This window comes from Amphiura filiformis, chromosome 16, assembly GCF_039555335.1.
Source record: "Amphiura filiformis chromosome 16, Afil_fr2py, whole genome shotgun sequence".
Taxonomy (NCBI): domain Eukaryota; kingdom Metazoa; phylum Echinodermata; class Ophiuroidea; order Amphilepidida; family Amphiuridae; genus Amphiura; species Amphiura filiformis.
In genome coordinates, this window is record NC_092643.1 from 42,357,231 (window position 1) to 42,383,030 (window position 25,800).

Here is a 25,800-nt window from a genome sequence, read left to right on the forward strand (position 1 = left end):
TATTTCTAAAAGAGATCACCAACAACATATCCAAAAAGGAAAAAAAAGGGAAAAGAAAAATGCTAATTTGCATAAAACGGCCGCTAATGCGTATGATATGCATTTCCCCCCCAAAAGACCTGATGTGCTCTCAGGTCCCACAAAAATATTGTCGCTATCTAATCCCTTAAGTCCCACACACTGATACACTAGCTCTGCGCGGTCAAAATCTTTACCTCTACGCCATCTTATACAGTCCATGACGCCACTATCAGGATTATCGTGTGGTAAATTTTTGAGGGCGGTATTATGATTTTACATATCGTTTGAGCCTATTACTTTTCTTATGATTTTGAAAGTGTAAGGACTTAAATTTGGTTAATTAGTAGTTTTACCTCTCGAATATGTATTTCTTAATTTAGCTTAGCTTACACAAATTACACAATTTCTCTCTACATTGATATTTTTTTCACATAACGTAGGTTGGATATCTAAAACTTTTTCAACCATAGTACATTTTTCATGATGCTACCATTAGGCTGCGATCACATAGAAGTATACGGTATACGGTATACGGTATTCGCTATTCGCTATACGAAATACGCTCATTTGATCAGGCTGAGTTCACATAGGAGCATACTATGTGAACTCAGCCTGATCGAATGAGCGTATTTCGTATAGCGAATACCGTATACCGTATACTTCTATGCGATCGCAGCCTTACCAACCAATATATCGAGGGTTGAGAGCCAGGAAGCCTCAACTCACAATCACCTGCTCCCACAAAATAAGCATGAAGTCGCTAGGACACCATAGAAGATACAGTCCATTAATCGTGACAAAATTCAATAGAAAAGAAATGATATTGCGGAGGAAATATTGATTTCAAAAGTCCAAAGCAAGGAGCCAACTTTATGCTCATTTTGTGAGATCTGGTCATAGTGAGTTAGTTAACTAAAGGCTTTCTGGTTCTAAACCCTCGAAATAAAAGTTTTCTTTCATTTTAGATATTTAAATATTTTTAGAAATTTTCTCAATCAATTTTCAGTGTCTTGTATGGATATATAGACGTCTTCCCACAGATACAGTATTAACAATCATTCCCCATGACAATTTCAGATGTTTTTGGTGTAGTGTTGAAGGAATTACTAGTAATGTCTCGGTCCTCCGTCAGTGACGAAGGAGCACAAATCGGCTGGGACCGAGACTATTACTAGTACCGTACTGTATTACTGACGCGAGTATAGTCATGATAGTCCCACCGGTTTTGAAAGTGAAAAAAAGGTGTGAATTAGGAGTGGGACTTTAAATGGGAATTTGTTAGTTAACAAGGTGCATTTTTTATAGCTTTCATAACAGTGAATACACGTCACACAGTGTCATCGTCCCGATATCTTCATGGCAGAAAATGCCATGGTAGGGTGAATCCACAGCCACGAATGGGTGTTCCCACCTGTTTATAAAACACATAATAGGCTGAAGGACATCCGACTAAGGCTAATGATATTAGCCTGTGACTGACCTCTGTACGGTCAGCGAGCATACATACGCCATTGTTATATGCTTTTAACTGCCTTTACGATAGTCTCCTACAGAGTCAGTTTGTGTCAGTCGGTCTGACACTCGTCGATCCTGTATGTTCGTGATAGCCACATACAGTCTGGGCCGAGACTACCTCCACGAGGGTCTAAGCTGCGCTATATAAAATCTGATGATTTTGGTCACTTTTTCATCTCAAGACGCACGCTGGTTTTTCAAAGCGCAACCTAACGACGATAATATATGTTGAACATATATGTTCAAGTGCAAGGAACCACATCTGGTTTCTTTATACGAAATCATTTACGGGAGATATTCATCATTTTCCACCCCGAAAAGATTTATCGTCTGAATATCAAACGTGCATAGCACATTTACGTGTATGATCCCGTGTATTCATTTGAGTGTCTCTGGCTGTACTAATGTAATTATTAACCGGGCGATGTCGGTGTGCGTCAAAATCTCCGCTATTCGGCACCAAACATGCCAGAAACTTCACAAAGTAGCCTTACTTTACGTCGTAAAAAACGTATATTTTCTCGTATTTTTGGGTAGAATTTTAGATTTACCTCAAGTTCACTAAATAGAATGTTGGGAATATTTGTCCTTGAAATATGACCATTTCTTTGTAGGAAATGACATGCACACTATCATTATGCTTTTATTTATTTACGTCTACTTTGACACAAATTATCAACGCATGGTTCTATGGGCGGCCATCTTGGAATTTCGTCCTTGTTCACCGCCTTTTTTATTTTCACTAAATTGGACTTTATTTTCTTAAGTCATAACACTCCAAAAATTCCAAAATAATGTTTTTTATGTATATATGATTTATCTAGATAATTTAAATATTTAGGATTGATTTTAACGACAAGTATGAGACAGAAATTAATAAAAAATCAGTTTTTTCTATGCACTGTATGTATAAACAAAAGTAGCCATTTCAGCTGATTTATGCCCAATTTTTCCAGCGAGTTTATTGTGAAAGCTGGATGTTTTGTTGAATTTAGACCATCTTTACAATAATATGTGATTAGGTAAATAAATAATCTAGCAATGGAAATGAAGCTATAAAATCCACAAAAATAATTTTGAGATAATTGATTCTGCAAAAATCAAATGTCAAATTCGGAACCATTTCCGTTAAAAATTAGCAGTGGGACTTTGCTCGCCTTTTGTTGTAGGGCTGATGACATCACTTGGAAATATTTTCGCGGGTGATCTTCATCCACGAAAATAAAACCATGTGACATTTAGTGGGTTTTTAGCGGGTTCGGACCCTTGTCCGATGGTGAACCCGCTAAAAACCCACTAATTGTCACATGGTTTTATGAATTCCCGTCGTAAAAGCCTATCCCACAAACCATGTGACATGTTCATATCGTGTTGCATATCAATGTACAGCTACTTAATCCCCTTTACAATGACACCACATTTGAAACAATCACCTTTTTCAAGCCTGAGTACACGTCTTGTGAATGTAGTGGGGCCTCAAACAGAGCGTACCAAATTAATCATTCTATGCTGCAAGCTGTAATCCCATATCTTCATGGCAATCTGGACCCTAATGCAATCCTCCAAGATGACAGGGTAGTCAACGGAGAATGGAATGGCCTGCCATCAGCCCAGAAGCTCCCAGACCTCAACCCTATTGAACACTTGTGGGACCAGCTTGAATTGAATTGAATGACCTGCGATGAATCCTGGTTGAAGAATGGAATGCCACCCCATAGCAACATGTGACCAGGCTGTTGAGCAGCATGAGGATGTGGTGTCTGGCAGTTGTGGCTGCGTATGCTTTATCCACCCGATATTGAGGTTAGTGACTAGTGTTGTTTGAGCACAGAATAATGGACAACTTGGAGTTATTTGGCACATTCTGTTTGAGACCCCTCTACATTCACAAGACGTGTACTCAGCCATGAAAAATGTGATTGTTTCAAATCTGGCGTCATTTTTAAGGGGTATAAATGTCGCCAGGGCGGATTCAGGAATTTTCAATAGCGGGGCGCCGAGCCACCGCCGCTGCCCACACAAAGTCAGGCGCCGCTCTGCAAAAATACGTTAAGTCAGGCGCCGTTCTGCAAAATTAGAGGGCGTGCGCCGGATGCGCCCCTCTAAATCCGCCCTGCAAATCATCTGAGATATAGATGCTTAAAAATACTTTCCAAACTTTCGTTGAGGAGTTTATTTCTAAAAGAGATCACCAACAACATATCCAAAAAAGGAAAAAAAAGGGAAAAGAAAAATGCTAATTTGCATAAAACGGCCGCTAATGCGTATGATATGCATTTCCCCCCAAAAGACCTGATGTGCTCTCAGGTCCCACAAAAATATTGTCGCTATCTAATCCCTTAAGTCCCACACACTGATACACTAGCTCTGCGCGGTCAAAATCTTTACCTCTACGCCATCTTATACAGTCCATGACGCCACTATCAGGATTATCGTGTGGTAAATTTTTGAGGGCGGTATTATGATTTTACATATCGTTTGAGCCTATTACTTTTCTTATGATTTTGAAAGTGTAAGGACTTAAATTTGGTTAATTAGTAGTTTTACCTCTCGAATATGTATTTCTTAATTTAGCTTAGCTTACACAAATTACACAATTTCTCTCTACATTGATATTTTTTTCACATAACGTAGGTTGGATATCTAAAACTTTTTCAACCATAGTACATTTTTCATGATGCTACCATTAGGCTGCGATCACATAGAAGTATACGGTATACGGTATACGGTATTCGCTATTCGCTATACGAAATACGCTCATTTGATCAGGCTGAGTTCACATAGGAGCATACTATGTGAACTCAGCCTGATCGAATGAGCGTATTTCGTATAGCGAATACCGTATACCGTATACTTCTATGCGATCGCAGCCTTACCAACCAATATATCGAGGGTTGAGAGCCAGGAAGCCTCAACTCACAATCACCTGCTCCCACAAAATAAGCATGAAGTCGCTAGGACACCATAGAAGATACAGTCCATTAATCGTGACAAAATTCAATAGAAAAGAAATGATATTGCGGAGGAAATATTGATTTCAAAAGTCCAAAGCAAGGAGCCAACTTTATGCTCATTTTGTGAGATCTGGTCATAGTGAGTTAGTTAACTAAAGGCTTTCTGGTTCTAAACCCTCGAAATAAAAGTTTTCTTTCATTTTAGATATTTAAATATTTTTAGAAATTTTCTCAATCAATTTTCAGTGTCTTGTATGGATATATAGACGTCTTCCCACAGATACAGTATTAACAATCATTCCCCATGACAATTTCAGATGTTTATATGGAGCGATTAACAGTTCGCCGTGAATCCCTCGGGCGAGTGATTGGCCAATCAGGGGGGGGGGGGGGCAAGCCAAAAGGCCAAGATTTCTTGGTAGGCCGAAGGGGGGTGTGAACGATTTATGGCGGGCCGAGAAGGGGACAAGCAATTTTGGATATGCCGTGGGCTGATAATCATTGCACAATCCCTAATAAGGGCCTGAATCCTTTTTAAACAACCATTTGTGGGATCGACCCTTGGCTCTTAGCATACGTAATTCTTTTTCGCCACGAACAGGTACAGTGGCGAACATCACAGGGGCACAAGAGGGGTGTGTGCCTCCAATCGACTGAAATTTAGAAAATCCCATAAGACAATTGCAGTAGAACGGCTTGTGTACTTGAGAGACCCGGTGGCCCCTCCCATCGTAGTCGTCCCCCTCCCAGGGGATGACTCACGTTACGCCATTGAGCAGCTGCATTGAATCGGTTAACGTGAAAAGGTGAAACATTTGAATGATATGTAATAGACTCCTTGTGTGGGAATGGGGTTCACCAGCCTCAGCAAATTATAAGAAGGAGTTTGGCCCAAACACTAAGAAAAAGATCATCATGCAGTTATTGTTACCTACATGTATGCACACAACACAGGGCCACTCACAATAGGCAATTGACCCCTACTGGTAGCGCTGTGTTGTAGATATAGGAGATGAACTAGTTAGCATCATATATCAAAAAGTATAAAAGCTATGATTTTAGTACTTGCTCTATGTTTTAATTACTTATTCTTTTCAACCCGGTACAATGTTTTAATTACTTATTCTTTTCAACCCGGTACAATCTTTAAAAAGGGGGGACCATACATTTGTATGAGAAAGAAATCCTACCGTTATATCAAAACTCCCGTGTTATTCCAATGCACTTCACCGGGCCGCCCTGGCTTGGTCGCATTTGGAAGAGGGGTGTCACGAAACCGTAATAGGTACAAATTTAGTACTTTCTGTCAATCAAGTATGGTTTATTCTCTACATGTCAATCTTTAAATCATTAGCATAGTTCTTATAATAACGAGGGACCGCCTTGATGAGTAAATGACAGCAAACCTTTGAAAAATACCCCAAAACTCGGTCAGTGGAGCTCCTCCCGTACATGTCAATAGCGTCATTATCAATTGGATTAGTCGACCGTAGCGGACAATTCGATTGCTCATTGGATTAATATTATCACGTGGTAATAAATTTGCATTGGACAATCGATTACTATAATGGTTACTGCATATCTCGATTTAATCTTCACTACGCGGGTTTATGGCTGGAAAGGTCACGGTGAATTTGCCGTGGACATAACTGCACTATGTGGACATTTATTCAACACAAGTTATTGTCACCCCACATCTTTAATCCCTTTTGCTTTTACTTCCTGCACATGAACTCATACATTTTCGCAAACAAAATTTGCATAAGGTAATCAAAATAAACAAAACAATTATTGAACCTATACAGACAGTTATCAAAACGTCTATCAAGAGATATTGATAGGTATCAAGATCAAGTGCAGCAGATCGTAGATGGCGCGCTCCACCGTGACGTAATACATACTCCATCCAATCAGCACCCACTTCCGCTGGATGTTGTTGTGCATCGCGAAATATATACGAAAACTTATTCATGTTGTCTTTAAACCTACAGATATAAATAAGATAAAAAATAAAGAAGAAAAAGATGTTATTGGCATGGTAATCATAAAGCTAGCCTTTTATTCTTATACCTTCATATGATGTAACTTTTTAATCTATAGCTATCGCGTTACCTCTTTTCTTTTGTGTCCTTTTGGTTTCAAATAAATTTAAAACATATTATACAGCGCCTATCACGTGAATCAAATGGATTTACATTTATTCCACATGCGTTAGATTATGTCAGATGCCAATTTACCCAAGCCATGCTCATACCGTTGGGTGTTGCTCAATAGGTAATATTCCCAACAGCTCCCCATTTCACCACTGGGTAAAGAGAGGCAAGTGAGTTAAAGCGCATTGCCCAAGTGCACAACACGTTGGCAACGTCGGAGGTAGAGCCCGTACCGCTGCACCAGTACCACGTGTCCGTAACAGGCATGGTAACGTTGCAAATGACAAAGCATACACTTGCAATAGACATACGCGTGATGTTATGTATTTGCATAGAGTAATACGTTTGCAACATAAGGGTGTCCCTGCAAGAACTGTATCGTCGGAAACTTAACCGTTTGGGTATTTTAACGCCACAAATAAACATAACTAAATAACCGGTGTGGTTGAGGTATAAATAAGCTATCTCATACTTTTGGAATTTTGACAATTAAAAATATAAGAATTTTACGAAACTCACTCATTTTCAAGTCTTTCCACGGATTTTAATATCAATATCGATAATCTATATTCGGAGTGTTAATCACTGCGCAGCATCAGCGCATGAGGCGTCTGCTGTCATTAATAAATATTTGATTCCGCGGAACGGATTGGAAAAATGAAGCAGTTTCGTAAAATACTTATATTTCAAAAACGGAAGGGTTAATTGTCAAATATATTCCTCAACCACATTTGTTATTTATTTATGTTTGCTTATGCATTAAAATACCAAAAACAAAATCAGTTCCCGATGATACGGTTCTTTCAGGGCACTCTGTACACTAGCAATAAGCATGGCATTGGGACACTTTCTTGTATTTGCATCATAATAATAATTCTGTTGAAATGTAAGCTTTCTTCTAAACGAATACAAGAGAGATTGCGGTGTTCCATACGTATTGTGTGGACCTTGAGTTTATAGGGCTTTCAAAACGTGCGTACATTTTTCTATTCTCGTTTCCAAGCTGGATTGTGCTCTTTCGTCGAGTACAAGGCGGCTGGAACAAAGACTAACATCTGATCTGGTCACAAGAGGGCGAAGCGCTTCAAATTTATTGGTCACCGGGTCTTATGACTACTTCAATATGCAGCATGCTTTTGATTTTGACTAAAAACTAAGGTATGCGCATGCTGCCTAAAATTACCTGCATTTCAGTGCTTCCCAATGGTTGACAAAAAAACAAACAAATAGTTTGGAATTCTCAAGACCACTATATCTATATCATGACTTTACTTTCAAAACATACAAAATGAGGCTTTTTCGTAGTGAAAATTAGGCGCGTTGCATAAACCGTCGTGACGCCGTACAAAATTTCAATTTTAGCGTCACTGTGTATATATATCGTGTGTTTGTATCAAAAAGGCAAATCCCAATCTAATTTTTATACGGCTAATCTCACACCACGCATTTCAATGGAAAATCTGTACATATGAACTGCGAGTATGAATGAAGTCAAATGTTCACACCTTACTGTTGTTTTATTATAATAATTAATATTTTCAAACCAAAATAGTTATAATAGTCGGACTGTCTTTAATATAATGTTAAATGGACAAATTGTGTGGATTTTCAACGTTGTCGCCACGTTCATTTCGTACGTGCAAAATCTTGAAAACTGGCTAAATACGCGATAGTGGAGAGTGATTTTGAATATAATGACGTGCGTACGATTACGGCGTTTGGAAATCGCATCCTCTCTACACTCGTAACGTACATGATGTTTGGCTTTATACATTATTGTCTATCCCTTGAAGATGCAATCAAGATTTAATATAAATAGCGCCATTGGTGTTCAAATTTGCTTTAAAATGAATACAGCTCTACAAAAAACTGTGCGCAGACTTTAATAAATATTTATTGGTCCCGTTTATTGGGTTGTGATGTGGGTTGTGTATTTGAGTTTCACTTTCACTCTGTATTTTTTGTATCTAGTTCCAACACTTTTTATAGCTCTGTGTATACAGGAAAAGTTTAACCACCTCCTTCATGACATTACCTTTGATCTTCAATAACATCGCGGATATGTGTAGCCAGTACAGAACTCTCCAAAGTAGACACGTCGAGTTGAATTCCAATTTCCTTTGAAGCCACCCTGGCTGCGATATCAAACTGATCCCCAAATAACGGTAGACATACGAGAGGCACTGCATGGTATAACGCCTCGTATACTCCATTAATTCCACAATGCATGACAAATGCTTTTACCTTCTTGTGACCTGTCCAAAAATATGAAACATTAATAAAATGGTTATGTAACACTCTTAACATGTGAACATTGAGGGCGCTATTTGTGTTAAACGTTGTTTGCCTATTTACAAGACTGTTAGTGGTAAAGACGTCTGTACTGCCTTTTATTAACGGCAAAACATGGAAATAAAGGTCAAGTCATGTGCGAATGGGTGTTCCAGCTATAATGCAGGCTTCTTGAAAGGAAGATTTCACACTGCAGAGTGGTGTGCTCGCATATATATGACGCAAACAAGAAATCACAGGTGCAAAAATATACAGTAATGTGCTGATAAAAATGATGCGGTAGATACGAGAGTTATGACATCTGGTGTTAGATGTTTATCATGTTACGGTACCATCTAGTCCCAGATGTCATAACTCTCGTATCTACCGCATATTGTTACGTCAGTAATGTGTTCTTTCCAACTGATGTCAACCAGATCAAAGTGTATCCGATAGAGCATCTGGTCGATTTTGGCGACATTTACTTTGTAGAAAGGCCACTGGAGTTCACTCAGCAGGGGGTAATACTTGATCTGCGGTCATAGGTAAATATATTTGGCACTGTTTTGCGGGACTTTTCTACTTTCTTGGTGTCTGTTTGTGTATGTGGGCCCCCATATTGCAGCAGCATATTCAGTACTTAGTCTTACATATTAAGTCGTGTACGTAGCCTTCTTAATCCTTCGAGTGCTATAAAGGTAGAAGTTGTGCTGGAGGCACTAGAGGAAGTTTTTAATGAGAAAACGGACATTTTGGTGAGAAACGGCCAAAATGGAAAGAATTTAAATTTTCTTATTCTTTTGGATGAGAGACTTCGTGGTGTGTGTGTCAATCATTATTGTCTTATTAAAACTGGTGAGAATTATTATTATTTTCTCATCCAAAAGAATGAGAAAATTTAAATTCTTTCCATTTTGGCCGTTTCTTCTTTGTGACACGCACCTCCGGGCATTTTGATGGATGATATTACATGAGCCACGTGTTCCCACTTTGGCAAAGTATTCAGATTATTTAGAAGTACAACACACTATATCCACTTGTACAACACACAGTCGAGATGGGAATTTTGGAGCTATTTACGCAGTCTGGTAGGTCGAGCAACGGTCCCAGGACACTGCCTTGTGGTACGCCAGAATCCACATTGGCTGAGTGTTGATTTGTCTATCAACCCGGATTTGCTGTGAACGGTGGCTGAGGAAATCCGTGACCCACTGAAAAGTAGGTCCACGTATGCCGTATTTTTGAACTGCCCAAATGATGGCACACATTTGCTTCATACAAAACTCTACATGCCGTTATTAGCTCAACAATTGGAAAACCTTTGCTTACCCAAAATATCATTTTGTGGAATCCATTCCATTACTTTGACGTTGTCAGGTAGTTCCTGCGCAAGATTTCCTCCTAACTTCCAGATCACCTTCTGAGGTAATGCCCGAAAAGCTTTCGCAAACATACTCGCTACATCATTATCCATCGACATCACGTAAGTTCACATAGAGAATAAGATGACGCCATGATCATCGGAAGTGTCTATGAACCTTGCCAATTCCTGCATAAAACGAAATGATTATTTATATTTACACTGTTGAATCTGTGATCACCTTGCTTTTACGATCTTCACGAAATTTCTCTCATTGTTAATTGTTGGTTATACATACCTATATAAAAAAAATACAATGCCTGGTAACGCACCACTTGAACAGGATGTAGCCAAAGCAAACAAAGACCAGAGCTATCTGGCCATCTAAGGTAAAAGCGTATTATCCTCTTCATCAATAGGATTATTGATTGGTGTTTGACTATCAAAATGAGATAGATGTCGCACCAACTTGAGGTATACGGGGCCCTTTTAACATCTTCTTTATTAGCCTAATCCCTAAGGGAACAACCCGAAAGTTCGATGAAGTCCTATAAATGAAAGTCCTTTCGTTAGGAGGCTGAACCCCTCGCCTCCCTCTAACGTAAATGTGAAATACCGAAATTCCCAAGTGAAATTCCTAAGTGGCCCAAAATTATATAGTTTAATTTAATAGCCATAAATTGGCAAATAGCCATTTGCGACTCACTTTTCTATATTTAATCTTTATGAATTTTAAGACCGCTGTTAAATCATTTTCATACTATACATTAAGTAATTAACACACAGGAAACAAGAGGCAAACATTTTGAATCTTTGTTGTTGGTGTTTTTTTTTTATATGACTGGAAATATTATGTTAACAATTTATTAATCTGTCATTGATGATGAGAGTGTCATCCTCACCATCTAAAGCAGTAGTTTTTAACACCCCGGGCTAGAAATAAACAATGAAAAACTGCATTGGCTGCTCATTTTTGTTTTCAAAGTGCATTATTAAAATCATTTTACACGTGCCCGTACGCACACTACAGGGCAAAGAACAATGGAAATTGCCATAATGCGCGCGCATACTGCCAGACATGTCAAGTAGTCTATTGCATTAGTGAAAACTAAATTCGATTATTGAATTAATTAGGTCGTATGATATAAGATGGTGTGAAGTGAGGGATGGACTTGATAAATTGTAATGCAAGACATCTTTATTCCAATGACAACACAAGACAATAATTGAATACATGAATACAAAACTCATACTTTGGTCAAATTGAGTTAAGCATGGGAAATTGAAATCATAATTATGTATAAAAGTTGAACCCAAATCCACCCTCTACGTACGTACGTCTATTGAGTATACTCCTATGTATACCAAGCATGTATGATACACATTTGTTTTTTAGTTTTCTCAAAATCACTTTCCCTGGACTTGGGTGAATTTGTATTCAGGTATTCAATTGTTGATATGTATGTACACGGGGCCATAGAACTAAGTAATGAATGTTGCATAGGGCAGTTTTGTCCACGGCAAATTCACCGTGGCCTTTTCAGCCATAAACCCGCTTAGTGAAGATTAAACCGAAACATGCAGTGATAAACCTTTTATACTTTTTGATATGTGACGCTAACTAGTTCATCTCCTATATCTACAACACAGCGCTACCTGTACGGGTCAATCAGTGCCTATTGTGAGTGCCCCTGTGTTGTGTGCATACATGATGGTACTTACATCGTTCAATGGTTGTGCAGGTTTGGTTGTCAATCCACCCACTGGTATCACATTAGGCATTAATGGCCGAGGGAAATCAAGAGCAAAATTGGTATGCAGAAACCACAGTTCTCCTTCGCCCAAAGCATCATACATAGATACTTCAGGTTTGATCTTGTATACCTTCTTTATTTGCTCATACGGATCTAGTACGAGGTTGCATAACATCATTCCAATGCCGGTATTAATGGTGTTTTTAAGTCTATTCATAAACGGCATTCTATGGTCGAAACCTGTGAGCATTTCTGGTATGTAAGCTGGATTAATGGGTAGACGATTGCGAAAGGAAAAAGGGTGGGGTACCATTGAACTAGCTACAAAATATACAAATGGTTTATCTAGATATTGTGCCACTAAAACCGGGCAGTTGAATATCATATCAACTAATATTAAGTCAAAATCAATCATTGTAAGTTTCGATAACAGAGTCACATCCTTCAGTATATTCTCACATTCTGCATATGCAAATTCATTATTTTTGACATATTTGCAATGACAAAGTTGATAAATTGACTTTTAAAAGCTGCCCTGTTCATCGCTGTGTATAATTCGTCACGAGTTTCAGCAGTCATTGATGACTGATATAATTCGAAATTGTACAGCTGTGCATCTTTTGTAGCGTTAGCTCGATATGCGTATAGATCACTTAGTAAAATTGTGACTTGGTGCCCACGTTTGACGAGCACTTCCCCAATGGCAGTTGCTGTGAAGTAATGACTACCTTCTCCTGGTCCTTGTAAAATCAGTATCCGTGCAGATTTTGTTACACTTATTGCAATTATAAGAACAAGTGACGAGAGGGAAATCAAATGAAGCACGTGAGTCGACATGGTGAAATAGGTGACCGTGTTCTCCGTTTATTTTTGTCAAAACCACAATATCTTAAACAAAAAGTACACTTAAATATTACACATGTACGCCATAATTATACTGAGAGCATAGACTATAGAAACATTCGTGTTTGGTTTGTATGAACTTTCAGCCTTGACTGTGAAATTGCACTATATAAACGCAGTGAGGTATGTCAAGAGTATAAAGCTGTGTAAACAGCAAAATGTGAACTTTTACTTAATGTTGTATGAACTTCGTTCAGACAATTTTTTTTCATATAAACTACTCACATAAAGAAAGTCCCCACTTATATACCCGTCCTACATCAAAACCTGATCTTGTTAGCTCCGATTTGATACCAAATTTGCCACCAAACACTCTAAATTGACAAAGATTTATACCAGTATATGAAATTTCGTGCATTTGTAAAAGTTGCAAATTAAAAACGGACCACGCGGATCTGTAGAGGTGAATGGCAGACCGCGACCATTGGCATAGCCCGAAACCGCTAGGTCATATCGATCGCATCATGCCCTGGTATTCATCAGTAAAGCAATGTAACAATCCATGCGTTTTATATTAACAATTGAATAAAGCACGCACTTGGGATAGTCGACAGGTGCCCATCGTGGGCAAGCAAGCTTGACCACAGAGCCACTCTAAGGAATTTAGACCGCGTGCATCATTTTGATTTGCAACTTTTGAAAATGCACCAAATTTCATATACTGATATCAAACTTGGTCAATTTAGAGTGTTTGGCAAAAACGTCGGTGTTAAAAGTAACACCGAGCGTGTTGATTTTAAAATGGTGATATTAGCCAGTAAACTCAGAAGAGCTTTCAACTTGGCCCCACCTCAGTTGTCTTCAATAAAGTCCAAATATTAAGCATCGTTTATTTACATAAAAATATTACCATACACAACACGTAATCAAATCGGTAACTTATCACTGCAAAATGCATTACGCTAACCCTCATATCATTGTCATCTTATGCTCAATTACTACTTTTTTTATACACAGAGGTCAAATTTTAAACATTGGTTCGATTTCATCCGATTCTGAGGTCACAAATTACCCCTCTTAACATAAGAACTATATACTCAATTCACATTTGGCGCAATTTTATTGTCATGTCCCCCTTCAGAGTGAATGCACCTCAAGTCCAATAGAAATACATGCATAACCTTTGACCCATGATTTCATCCGATTCTGAGGTTATACATTTCTCAAACAAATTATTTTCCTAATTAGAAACAAGTTGCCATTAAGGGATCCAAAATGAGCGTTTATTGCGTTTCGACAGTATTTTTTGTGGGACATGAGAGCACCTCAGACCTATCGAATTGCATTCTGAATACGGAGCATGTCTTTCTGATATCAAATAATTTTCATTTTTAAAAAATCACAATATAATACAAATTTTATGACAAATTATAAAAATTTGATATTTTTCTAATTTTGATATATAACAGTCCTCGAAAATAAATTATATAAATCTAATGACATATTCTTAAAGTGTATGTAGCAGGGAGGAAAAGCCGACGGTCAATTGAAAAATTTGACCTTTCATATTGAAGATATGGATTTTTTCCCAAAAAGACCTAATTTTTTTTGGTGTTTTGGGAAAAAAATCAATATCTTCAATACGAAAGGTCAAAATTTTCAATTGATCGTCGGCTTTTCATCCCACCTACATACACTTTAAGTATAAATCATCAGATTTATAAAGTTTACTTCAAGTACTGTTAAATATCAAAAATATCAATTTTAATGATTTGCCATAAAATGTGTATTAAATTGCGAATTTCAAAAAATCAAAATTATTTGATATCAGAATGACATTCTTCGTATTCTGAATGCAATTCGATATGTCTGATGTGCTCTAATGTCCCAAAATAAATACTGTTCAAACGTTCATACCCCAGCCCTTAACTTGGTGCATTTTGAAAATTTGGCCCCTGTTTATGAGATATTGACATTTGACCTAGTTTACTTTATAAGTCCTGAACTAAGCATTCTAGTGCAATATACCAGTGGATTTTTGTTTATCCCAATCAATGAGAGGAACAATTTGAGGAATTACAACATGATAGAACGAATTTTAAGTTTTTGGCCCATTATGACCTTCGACCCCTAAATAAGGAAACATTTGCGGTGTAAGGATTCCAAAAAACATTGGTTCCACTAATGTAGCAAGATAAATATGACCGGCTCCAACAAAACCCGGAACAAGTCGCCAGCCATGTTTTTGAGTTATAGGCCTTTAAATATGACACTCCCATAAAAAAATGAAATTTTGAAATTCTTAATTTCATGGTATTTGACCTTGGGACCAAGTGGACTTTCAAATCCTTAAAAGTACTTTTAAAAAAGAGGTTTATTTAATCAATAATTGACAGTTGAACTATGATAATACCTGTGTAAAGTAGAAAACTAAATAGCCCATTACTCGAATAGCAATTGACCAAAAATATTCAGGTATCATTTACAAAATTATCCATATCTTGAAAAGTATTGATGCTATGTATACAATTTTGGTATCATTTTAAAGCTTATTGTCCCGTGCTTACATTTGTATTCAAATTGTGAAATGTCAAAAATGCGACTTGTTCCTGGTTTTGTCAGAACGGGTCAAAAATGCTAACTCAAATATTACTCAGGTGTCGAATCGACACACACGGCGTGTTTATAGTGAATATACCGCATTTTGAGTATACCGTATACGATAACCCTTGTATATGTACCGATACTCTTGCTGTTTATAGTGAGACGCAATGACCCCGAGGTCACACGGGGAATGTGTAAATATTGTTGCGCGAGCTATAAACAGCTAACTCAACAGTATGATCATGGCGGCGAACATGTAGCTTCTGTTTTGATAACTCTTGGGGGTGAAAATCGTTCCGAATGTCCTGCACGCATTTCTCGCATCATGAAGAAGCTCCTACTTCCGGTAATACCGCACACAATTTATACCGGTGTGTTTATAGTGCAAATATCTCGCGAATATCCTTCGGTTGAGAAGGATATCGATGTACCGTACTTACATATACTACTAGTGTTTATAGTGGGCAAGTATCCGGACAATTTCTGACCGGATAGAAATTATACTGTAATGTACCGCACATCTGCTCCCACTATAAACACGCTCACAGATCCATGATCTATCCAGAGGGTCCACCCCAATTGAATTCTTTAAAAATAATACAAGAATCAAAAGAACTTCCGATTTGACATTATCCGTTTATATCAGATGTATGGCACGCCAGAGCGGACAAAACCTAAAAAACCATTGAGGAAACAACAGATGGGCAAACTTAGAACATGTCTTTTGTGCGTGTCACACAGCGACTTTGAGTGAAGAAAATTGAAAGAAGGGTGACAATACTTGTTCAAATCAACATAGTTCGTATATACATATATTTGATATCTTTTTACTTTGTTTTAACATATGAGTAATCATTATAATAATGAACACATTTTTTTATCAATACTAAAAACATGATGAAATGCACAAATACCACACCAGGACTATTAAAGTATACTCGAATAGATCTTTACTCATGTATCGATTCGAAACAGAGGTCCAGCCCGATGAAATTCTTTTAACTATAATAATACAACTTTATACAAGTGTCAAAAAACTTCCCTAATTGACTTTACATTACCCGTTTGTATCAGAGTACCAAACTTGCGACAAGTCTTTGGTTCGTGTTACACATATATAAATAAGCCTTACTTACATCAGTAAGGATTTGTTCACACTACATGAATATATAAATTCGTGTATAAGTACATTTCGTCGGTCGCAAAACTTAGTGGCGTACGTGAAGGACAAAATACATTTCCAATCAAAACGTTTTTGAAGGATATGCTACTTGTAACGGAGTCGATACTCCTGCACGGTTATCTCTCAGTGGCCCGTTTCCACTTGTAATTGAAGTGTAAGGTTCAAACTATTAAACTGTATCTTTAATAGTTAACCAGGAACAACTATTATAGGATAATAGCTAGCTCTAAACCTATACGCCACTATGTGAAACGGAAAATTTTGAAAATCACTCTACGCCACTATGTGTTGCGACCGACGATTTATAAATATTTATATAAGTTCGTATATAAATACATAATATAAATTGTGTTACATATAGGTAATAACATATTCAGAAGCAAGCATTATAATAATGAACACATCATATATATATATTTCTAAAAACATGTAGAAATGCATAAATACCACACCTCGCATTATAAAATTGTACTCTATCAAATCCTTACTCGTGTGTCGATTCGAAACAGAGGGTCCAGCCGAATGAAATTCTTTTAACAATAATACAAAAATCAAAATTTTTCTTTAAAAATTGACTTAAAATTACCCGTTTTATTACTCTCACTTGGATGGTTTAAATATTTTTATTTCTTATTTATAAAATTTCATGTAAACAAATCCAATTGATTATTTGGTAAAATGATGTTAAACATACCTAACAATGACGTTTCGTGCTACATCGTAGCACTTTCTCAAATCGACTGACCAATTCTCCCAGTCCTCCTCGTGTGCTTCCTGTTGGAGCATGACGTTGGTGGCGCTGTTTTAGGTGGTTTTAGGAGCTGGTCATAGATGTGCGGCAGGAAGTGACCATGTAGCGGAGGATAATCATGTGATCAATTGGGATGACGCGAGCATAAAGGACAGAGAGCAAAACAGAAATAGAAGACACATAAAAGAAGCGATTTGGATACGGAAAAGGGGGCCCCAAAACACTCGACCGGGATGAAGGAAATCACTTCCTGCCGCACATCTATGACCAGCTCCTAAAACCACCTAAAACAGCGCCACCAACTTCACGCTCCAACAGGAAGTACAAGAGGAGGACTGGGAGAATTGGTCAGTCGATTTGAGAAAGTGCTACGATGTAGCACGAAACGTCATTGTTAGGTATGTTTAACATCATTTTACCAAATAATCAATTGGATTTGTTTACATGAAATTTTATAAATGATATCTATTGACAATCCTGATGAACTTGTTTATGGATTTTTATTTCTTGTTTTGATGGATTTAATTATTCCTGCGGTGATTCATGGCATGGCTTGTTTCTTTGCATATTATTGACTTTTTCTTTATTTTTGGAAGATTTTTATTGTATAAGTTTGATAACTTAATACTAAAATCATTGTAAGACGTTAGCAAAGTTACTGTTTAACACATCATCCAAGTTTGTTTGGATTAATTCAACGCCTAATTGTGCAACATTAGTTAAGTTGTTTATTTATTTGATAATTACTTTCGGTTTTACGATATTTACATTCATTTTCATTAAATGTTTAGGCTTTGAAAGACGTGAAAGTAGTCAGGATATTGTTAAAAAGCAGGTATAGAGTGAATATAATATTCAAGGATGTTTGTAAAATTATTATAGATTAAAGTAGATGAATTATAATTAGTGTATAAAGGCATAAATACCACACCCATGACTATAAAAATTGTACTTGAACAAATCCTTACTCATGTGTCGATTCGACAAAGAGGGTCCAGTCCAATGGAATTCTTTTAACAATAATACAAGTATCAAAACCCTTCCCTAATTGACTTAAAATTACCCGTTTATATCAGAATACCAAACTTGTGACATGTCTTTAGTTCGTGTTACACATTATAAATAAATATATAAATAAACAAATTTCAAAGTATAGACCTTCGGAAATGCAATCGTTACTTTGAGTTTCACGGCATACCCTAACATAGGGGACCCGATCATCATCCGTCTGATGATAGGGTACCCAATGATCGAAAGTGAGGGTATGCCATGAAACTCAGAATAACGGTTGCCTTTCCAGAGGTTTACGAGGGGGTATCCAAAAGTTTTTGACATCACCCAGAAGGAAAAGAGCTATATTGATAAAATTTCGTCAGTGTAATCACTGGTCCTTGTACATTATGGTCCAAAAATGGTCTCACAAGTATGTTTACTTTCTTTACAGGTGGAGCTAGATGGGCAGTAGGCGCATAACCTGAAAAATGGTGAAAATTGAGGCACGCAGCATGATTAAGTTCCTGCATTTGGAGGGTTAGGCCTACAATGCTCAGAAAATCTATGATGCAATGAAAGCTATCTACGGTGATGATTGCCCATCATATGGCACTGTTGCTTTTTAAAAAAGGAATTTCCAAACTGGCCGCATGTCCCTCGCAAATGAGCCAAGAAGTGGACGTCAATCATTTACGGATGATGCGGCCACAGTGAAGAAACTCAAGAAAGTGGAGGATCTTATCATGAAAAGGTTATGCGCCTACTGCCCATCATAGCGCCACCTGTAAAAAATTAAACATACTTATGAGATCATTTTTGGACCATAATGTACATATTAAAGGACCAGTGATTGCACTGACAAAATTCCATCAATATAGCTCGTTTCCTTCTGGGTGATGTCAAAAACTTTTGGATACCCCCTCGTATACTTTGACACACGCTCTCCTGTAATGGGATTGAGCACTCTTAATTGCAAAGTTAGTCTACCTGAAAATAATACTGTTATAAATGAATATATAAATACTTTTCTAAAAACATGCAGAAATGCATAAATACCACACCCAAGACTATAAAATTGTACAAATCCTTACTTATGTGTCGATTCGAAACAGAGGGTCCAGCCCAATGGAATTCTTTTACCAATAATAAAGTATCAAAAACACTTCCCACATTGACTTTAAATTACCAGTATCAAAGTATCAAACTTGTGACATGTTTTAAGTTCGTGTTACACATCGACTTTCAGTGAAGAAAAGTGAACGAAGAGTGAAACTTGTTCGCATCAACATAGTTCATATACAGGATGTATCAAAATGATCGGTGCCCTTTAATATCCAGTAAAGATGGATAAGACTGTCCCCATCAAAATGGCCACCTTATTTGTGGTCAAATTTATGTAACAAAAGGTCATAACATTTTAGTCATTCAAGAGGATCTTATGTTGAATTTGAAGGAAGCAAGCATTTCATTAGACGACAAGTTTCATTTTGATACACCCTATATACATGCATACATTTAGATATTAATACCGAGCTTTTGAAAGAGATACATAAAGCACTGTACAAAAACAAAAAGACTACGTACATTTACATGTAGTATAGCTGGTCCCAGATCAGGGTGTATTATTGTTGTTTGTATTGTGTCGTTATGGTAAAATATATTTAATTTTGAAAGTAGTGTTATGGTCAATTGTCATAAAATTGTGAAATTTGTTTTATATGATTATACTTAGGGTTCCTAATTGCAGAGGAGTTTCGGCACTGTTTGAGTGAACGTAATTACAGAATAAACAAGGGAGTCGAAAAAGTTTAGCCTATGGAGAGGATGGGTTCAAAAAGTTTTAGCAGTGTCAGTTAATTGAGTTCAAAAGTTTTGAATCTGATATATGGGGTGGGAACCATATACATTATGACGGGGGAGGGGTCGGGTTTTTAAGAGGAGAGGTTAAAAATTTAGACATCAACATATTATATACTTGATGCAGGGACCAGCTTAAAGACATGGACGCCTCCAACAACTGCAACAACAAAAAGAAAGAATAGTAGTACACGCATTTTAATATAGTTAATTGTGCATCTATTGTAACCAAAGATTCGTAATCGCTCTAGTTTTCACCTGGGGCTGATGTAGCGTAAGTGCTATCGATGGTCACCGCGCACAAACAACAGGTGGGTACCGCCGCGTGTATCAAATGACTTTTTCGGTCACCCTCCTGCCGACCCAACACCAAATGCCACTGAAGCTTCTGCTTACACGCGGAACTTTTATATGGTGTGGTAACAAACCCGGTACAAGCGTCATCCTCGTTGACGCAGCGAGTAGTGTAGATGAACTGGCGTTGACGGTTATTTTTACCTTTGAAGCGAGTAGCGATGATGACATTTCTTCCATCCAATCCACGAGCGGATCGAAGTTCCTCCCATTTATTGACGCTTTCACATGCACTTACTGGTGGGATGTGTTCCAAGGAACGCTGAAGTTAGGCAACGACGCAGAATAAAGAGAACACAAAACAAAAGTAAAGAAAATAAACAAACTGAAATGAATGAAAAGTGAACAGAATAAATATGTTCAAAGCCGCCATATTATTATTTGTTGACGCAAATAATATAAATAAATATTATGTCATTTCATTTAAATTTTTGAACACGCATACATTTACAAACTGAAACTGTATAATATGTAATAAAGCCGTAAATGGCAAGGCAATCTGCTAACAAAATAAATAAAACATTCACTAGCAGTTGAAGATTACCTTTCTCATTCGTATCATAAATATGCATAAATATTTAATAAGCTAACCATTTCAATTTATTCAAATGAAGATAATTTTTTTCTTCATGTGATAGTTTTGACTATCATCCATTTCCTACAAACCTCATCCTCATAGTTAAAGTCCAGTGAGGTTTATAATAAAACAAAATACTGCTTAATCAGGGAAATATTCAATTTTTCACTTGGTATTGGCTACATGCACTACAAATCTCTGATTTTGACAAAACTACGGAACCTAAAGTCTTGATTTTTGCAGGGTATCCTCAGCAAATGTTATAATATGGTATAATATGTTACAATAAGTATAAAGTAACATAAAAACAAGGAAAATGTACTTATGTTTTGTTTACACTTATGTGCCCAACGGGATTTCATGCTACCCATTTGTAATACTCCCGGTAAATGCAATATTCTTAACATGTTTTTTCTAATAGCCTGACTCCTCGACACCCTCCACCTGACACACTCAAAAATCCAGTGGCGTAGATTTCTTTTGGACATTGGGGGGATGTGGTTTGAAAAAATTCTTGAAGTACGAGGGTTGGTCACTAATATCCCGCAACCTCCGCTCATGCATGACTTAGATGACTGTTACTTACGATCAATAAAGTTTGTACCTTTGTCTTACAATTAGTATCAGAGTACCTTTAATTACGTAATCTCATTTGCATAAAGTCATTGCTATATGTACACTGACAATATTGTCAACATTGGCGGGAAATTTGAATTGACGTTGAGGAACGTGTAATAAAAAGAAGCAGAAGTAAGGACCAAAGCATTTTACAAGCTTTATTTTTGGTATGAGGTAATCTGAGTATATTCAATTGATAATTGTGAAAGAAGAAAATATTAATGTATCCGTCAACAGATGAGGAAAGGGACCGTCCTTGAACTTTACCAAAAATAGGCCTATAACAACAAGCAAAAATGGTGTGAAACTCGCGAAAAAAAGCCCACACGGCAGAAGAAAGAATCCAAATTATCTCCAAAATAAAACAAAACCAAATATGGTTATTGGTATGGTATTAGAGATCATAGTCAGGAAAAAATGGAAATATGCGCATGCGTTAATGGTATGCATGATTGAATGTACCAAAAATGTATGAAAAACGTAAAATTTCATCAAAAAAGCGCTAAAAATATGTTTAATACAAGGTTTGCGGAACAGTAGCTGTGTGAGTGAATCGCTATACCAAGTCTTATGCTAAAATTAGACACACCTTTCGAAATTCAAATTTCTTATTCAATCCAGAGCCTCTCTATGGTGTGCTACTTTAATTACAAAAAAAAGACCTTATGAAAACAAGGGTTCATTAAGAAAGAAATGTTTATGATTTCACCACTGGGACCTCCCTTTTTAATAATCAGTAGATCCCCAATCAAACCAGGTACCATTGGTTAAATTTTGTCATCGATTATTATGTAAAGAACAATGGGTGATAAAGCCTACTCAAAATTGGAGATATTCAACACGATTTCTTTTCTTTAATAAAAATGGTATATGTCTAAAAAGAGTCCACCATCATGCCTATGTTATCGGTCTATAAAGCTGCAAAAACCGGGCCAGATTCCATACTTTTATTCTCGAGATATTTGGAATTATGTAACAATACCTCAATTTGGCGCGAGATTTTCTTGACTACTTTTCACCATAAATCAGGCAGTGCCCATACGCTATTGTGTTTATGCTAATGTCATTACGTAATCAAGCATTCAACATCGCTAATACATATTCGTTTTGAAAGACAAAAGTGCAAACTTGAATTTAGCGTAAGTAACAGTCATCCAAGTCATGCATGAGCGGAGATACACCTTAGTTGCGGGAACTTATTGACCAGCCCTCGTATAGTGATCCAGCACCTTTTGGCGACAGAATAAGAGTATTGTACAAATGCGCGCGAAGCTAAACTGATGAAATATTGTGCAAAAGTGGAATAAATTCGCGCGTAGCTTTGGGGCTAAAATGGCCAAATATGAGGTTAATTTGGGCAGAAAGCCACATACAGGCATCAACATTGGGGAGGGGGATGATTGTATAGCCCCTGGCAAAAATATTGGGGGATTTACCCCACAACCCACAACCAACCCCCCCCCACCCCGGATCTACGCCCATGCAAATATCGAATCCACTCACGCTTGTACCTACAAACTATCGGAATTAAGATGTCTGACCTGTTAATCAAACTCAGAGATGTTTGTTTTTGTTTACTTTTCTTGCGTATTCAAAAAATGACCCTAGGTTAAAAAGTATTTGGTCTAAATTCTTTAGTTGATAGCTGAATCAACATCTTGTCCGCCCACAACTGTAAAATAATTATGGCCATTAATAAGGACTCAGTGGCTTTTTGTGATTCGAGAAAAAATGCAGTTGCACAAATTCAATAAAGTCAGCTTTCATCAACATGGCATTCACACCACGTCTTATGAGAGGTCTGTTCTGCCTGGGGATGTCAACTTATGCAATTATGTGTCTGTGGAACTCATCTGCAGGAGGTATTGTGAAATCCTTTGATTTCATATAACACAAAAAGACCAGGAGATCGTAGGGGCCATTCCACTTGGTGTTCCAAAGCAATCAATCACACGATTGCCAAACAATTATTCTTCAAGGCGTTCTGTCAATTATTGTAAAAAAAAAGTGGTGAAACTGTGATTTCCATTTCATTTTAATTGACTTTGCGCAACTGCATTTTTAACGGCTCACAAAAATTGTCCTTATTAATTGTCACATGCCAGTGATTTTACAGTTGTTGGGGGACAAGCTGTTGATTCAGCTATGAACTAAAGCATTTGACCAAAATACCTCATAACTACCTTTAATCTAGTGACATTTTTCAAACTGTATACTTTCTTTTGATACAACCAATTTACATTTGGTTAAAATATCTAAGTATCGTGCCCTCTCTCATCCCTACCAAAACCTGAATCTAACCTTTTTATAAGATGAGCAGACACGGGAACGTAAGTTGGCTCTGTTTCAGCAAATATAACATGAGCAGACATGGGAACGTGAGTTGGCTCTGTTTCAGCAAACACGACCCTATCTCCGAGTATTCCTCCTCCGGATATCAAAGACAACAAATCCATTGCACCTGTTGTACCATTATCTTCCAAACTTGACGTCAATGTTGCACTTTCTATATACTCAGGTTGACTTAATATTTCTAAAGTTTCTCCATCACCTCTTGTCGTTGCCTGAGTGGAATAAAACAAAAAATGGAGGTTAATAGTTGCTTTTAGGTCATGCTTCTTGACTGACGTTTTGTCGCTGCGGCACGTTGTTACCGCATACTGTCGCAACATAAAAACGCACACAAAACGTAGAAGTAGAATTTGATAATTCGCTGTCGTAGTGCACGTTAGAATATGACCGTTGCTAAGTCAACTGGCTCACGCTTTCTTTGTTACGAACCACTGATCGAAATGATCACAACACAAAGTCTATGGCATATCAAAATTCGGAACGGGTGTATGAGCTCAGGCTTGGAACAGTAACCAATGGTTTCTAACGTGCACGCGGACACAGACAGTGCTGTACGTAAACGCGTAATGTCACGTAAGATGCTCTTTATAAACTAATCGGCACTCTAAAGCTAAATTTACACTCGATCGCTTTTACAGAAAAGCGATTCTCGCGCATGCTCAGTGCACACCGAAGTGTACAGAGCGTCATGCCGACCAATCGATACAAATCATATGACGTCATCAGTGAAGGTTATCCCGATCGTAGACAAGATATCATCACAGCATCACCATCTGCTGAAGACGCTAGTCGAACTAGTGAAAACGTTCCAGGTGAGCGAAAAATAGTGTAGTGTTGAAGTTAAACTCTTTAATCAAATACAACATGTTCCATTGGACTACTTCCCCCCTCCGTTGACGCGTCGGGAAGTATTCAAATCATCCAACACTTTGGGACCAGTAGTTTTGACTGCTTCCCCTTAAAACATGTTGTATTTGTATATAAACATCTCAAAAAAAGTAGCTAACCCCCCTTAAATAATGACCATTTTTCAAAAACGGGCAATTGTATGAAAAATCTGTAAAATGCGTTGGAAGCACAATTTATTTCCGCACATTTTGACACCTCATTTGTAGCAATTGACTAAATATTGACGTCACAGCGTACGTTTAAGTCAATGTAACCCAAGATTTGAAAGTTGCAGTAAATTGTATTGATTTTGTATTCAGTGTAATGGAAGGTAATGTGTGTAATGATAGCTAAGTGTTTTTGTATTGTTAATAATTGTATGTAAGTGCAACTTTCAAATCTGGACCTCACTACAGTAAATTGACCGGTGTTTTATTGTTTTCTGGACTATCATATCGAATGTGGTGTCAAAATGCGCAAAATAAATTCTGCTTCCAAAGCATTTTACAGATTTGTAATACAATAGTCCCTTTTTGAATAATGGCAATTTTTCAAGAGGGCTTAGTTACTATTTTTGAGATGTTTATAATATATATAACACCTTCAAAATTTCATACTGTTATGTTGTGGCCGGGATTGTTATCTCAAGAAAATATCCATTTGCACATTATTTAACCCATACTTTCAACTCTCGTCCAACAATGTGGGTTTTTGTTTCCTAAAAGCTAATACGGGTAAATTTTATTTTTATT

At 37.3% G+C, this 25,800-nt stretch overlaps 1 protein-coding gene across 1 annotated transcript; it reads right to left on the reverse strand.

The window, feature by feature from the left end:
• Positions 1–5,221: 5,221 nt before the first annotated feature.
• Positions 5,222–13,769, reverse strand: LOC140136415 (2-hydroxyacylsphingosine 1-beta-galactosyltransferase-like). The gene is made up of 5 exons (XM_072158140.1): positions 12,550–13,769; positions 11,997–12,490; positions 10,244–10,403; positions 8,679–8,898; positions 5,222–6,475 (listed from the first exon to the last, which is right to left on the reverse strand). Exons 1-5 carry the CDS (start codon positions 12,863–12,865, stop codon positions 6,190–6,192), a joined length of 1,476 nt encoding a protein of 491 aa, XP_072014241.1. The 5' UTR covers positions 12,866–13,769; the 3' UTR covers positions 5,222–6,189.
• Between the last annotated feature and the right edge of the window lie 12,031 nt (positions 13,770–25,800).

What these genes read in the sequence shown, in the direction of transcription:
- LOC140136415 (XM_072158140.1), bottom strand. Translation starts at nt 12,865, where the DNA reads ATGTCGACTCACGTGCTTCATTTGATTTCCCTCTCGTCACTTGTTCTT. An exon ending in GAACAGGGCAGCTTTTAAAA is followed by an intron (nt 12,491 to 12,549) that starts GTCAATTTATCA and finishes TTGCATATGCAG; the next exon opens with AATGTGAGAATATACTGAAG. An exon ending in GATGTTATTGAAGATCAAAG is followed by an intron (nt 6,476 to 8,678) that starts GTAATGTCATGA and finishes TTATATCTGTAG; the next exon opens with GTTTAAAGACAACATGAATA.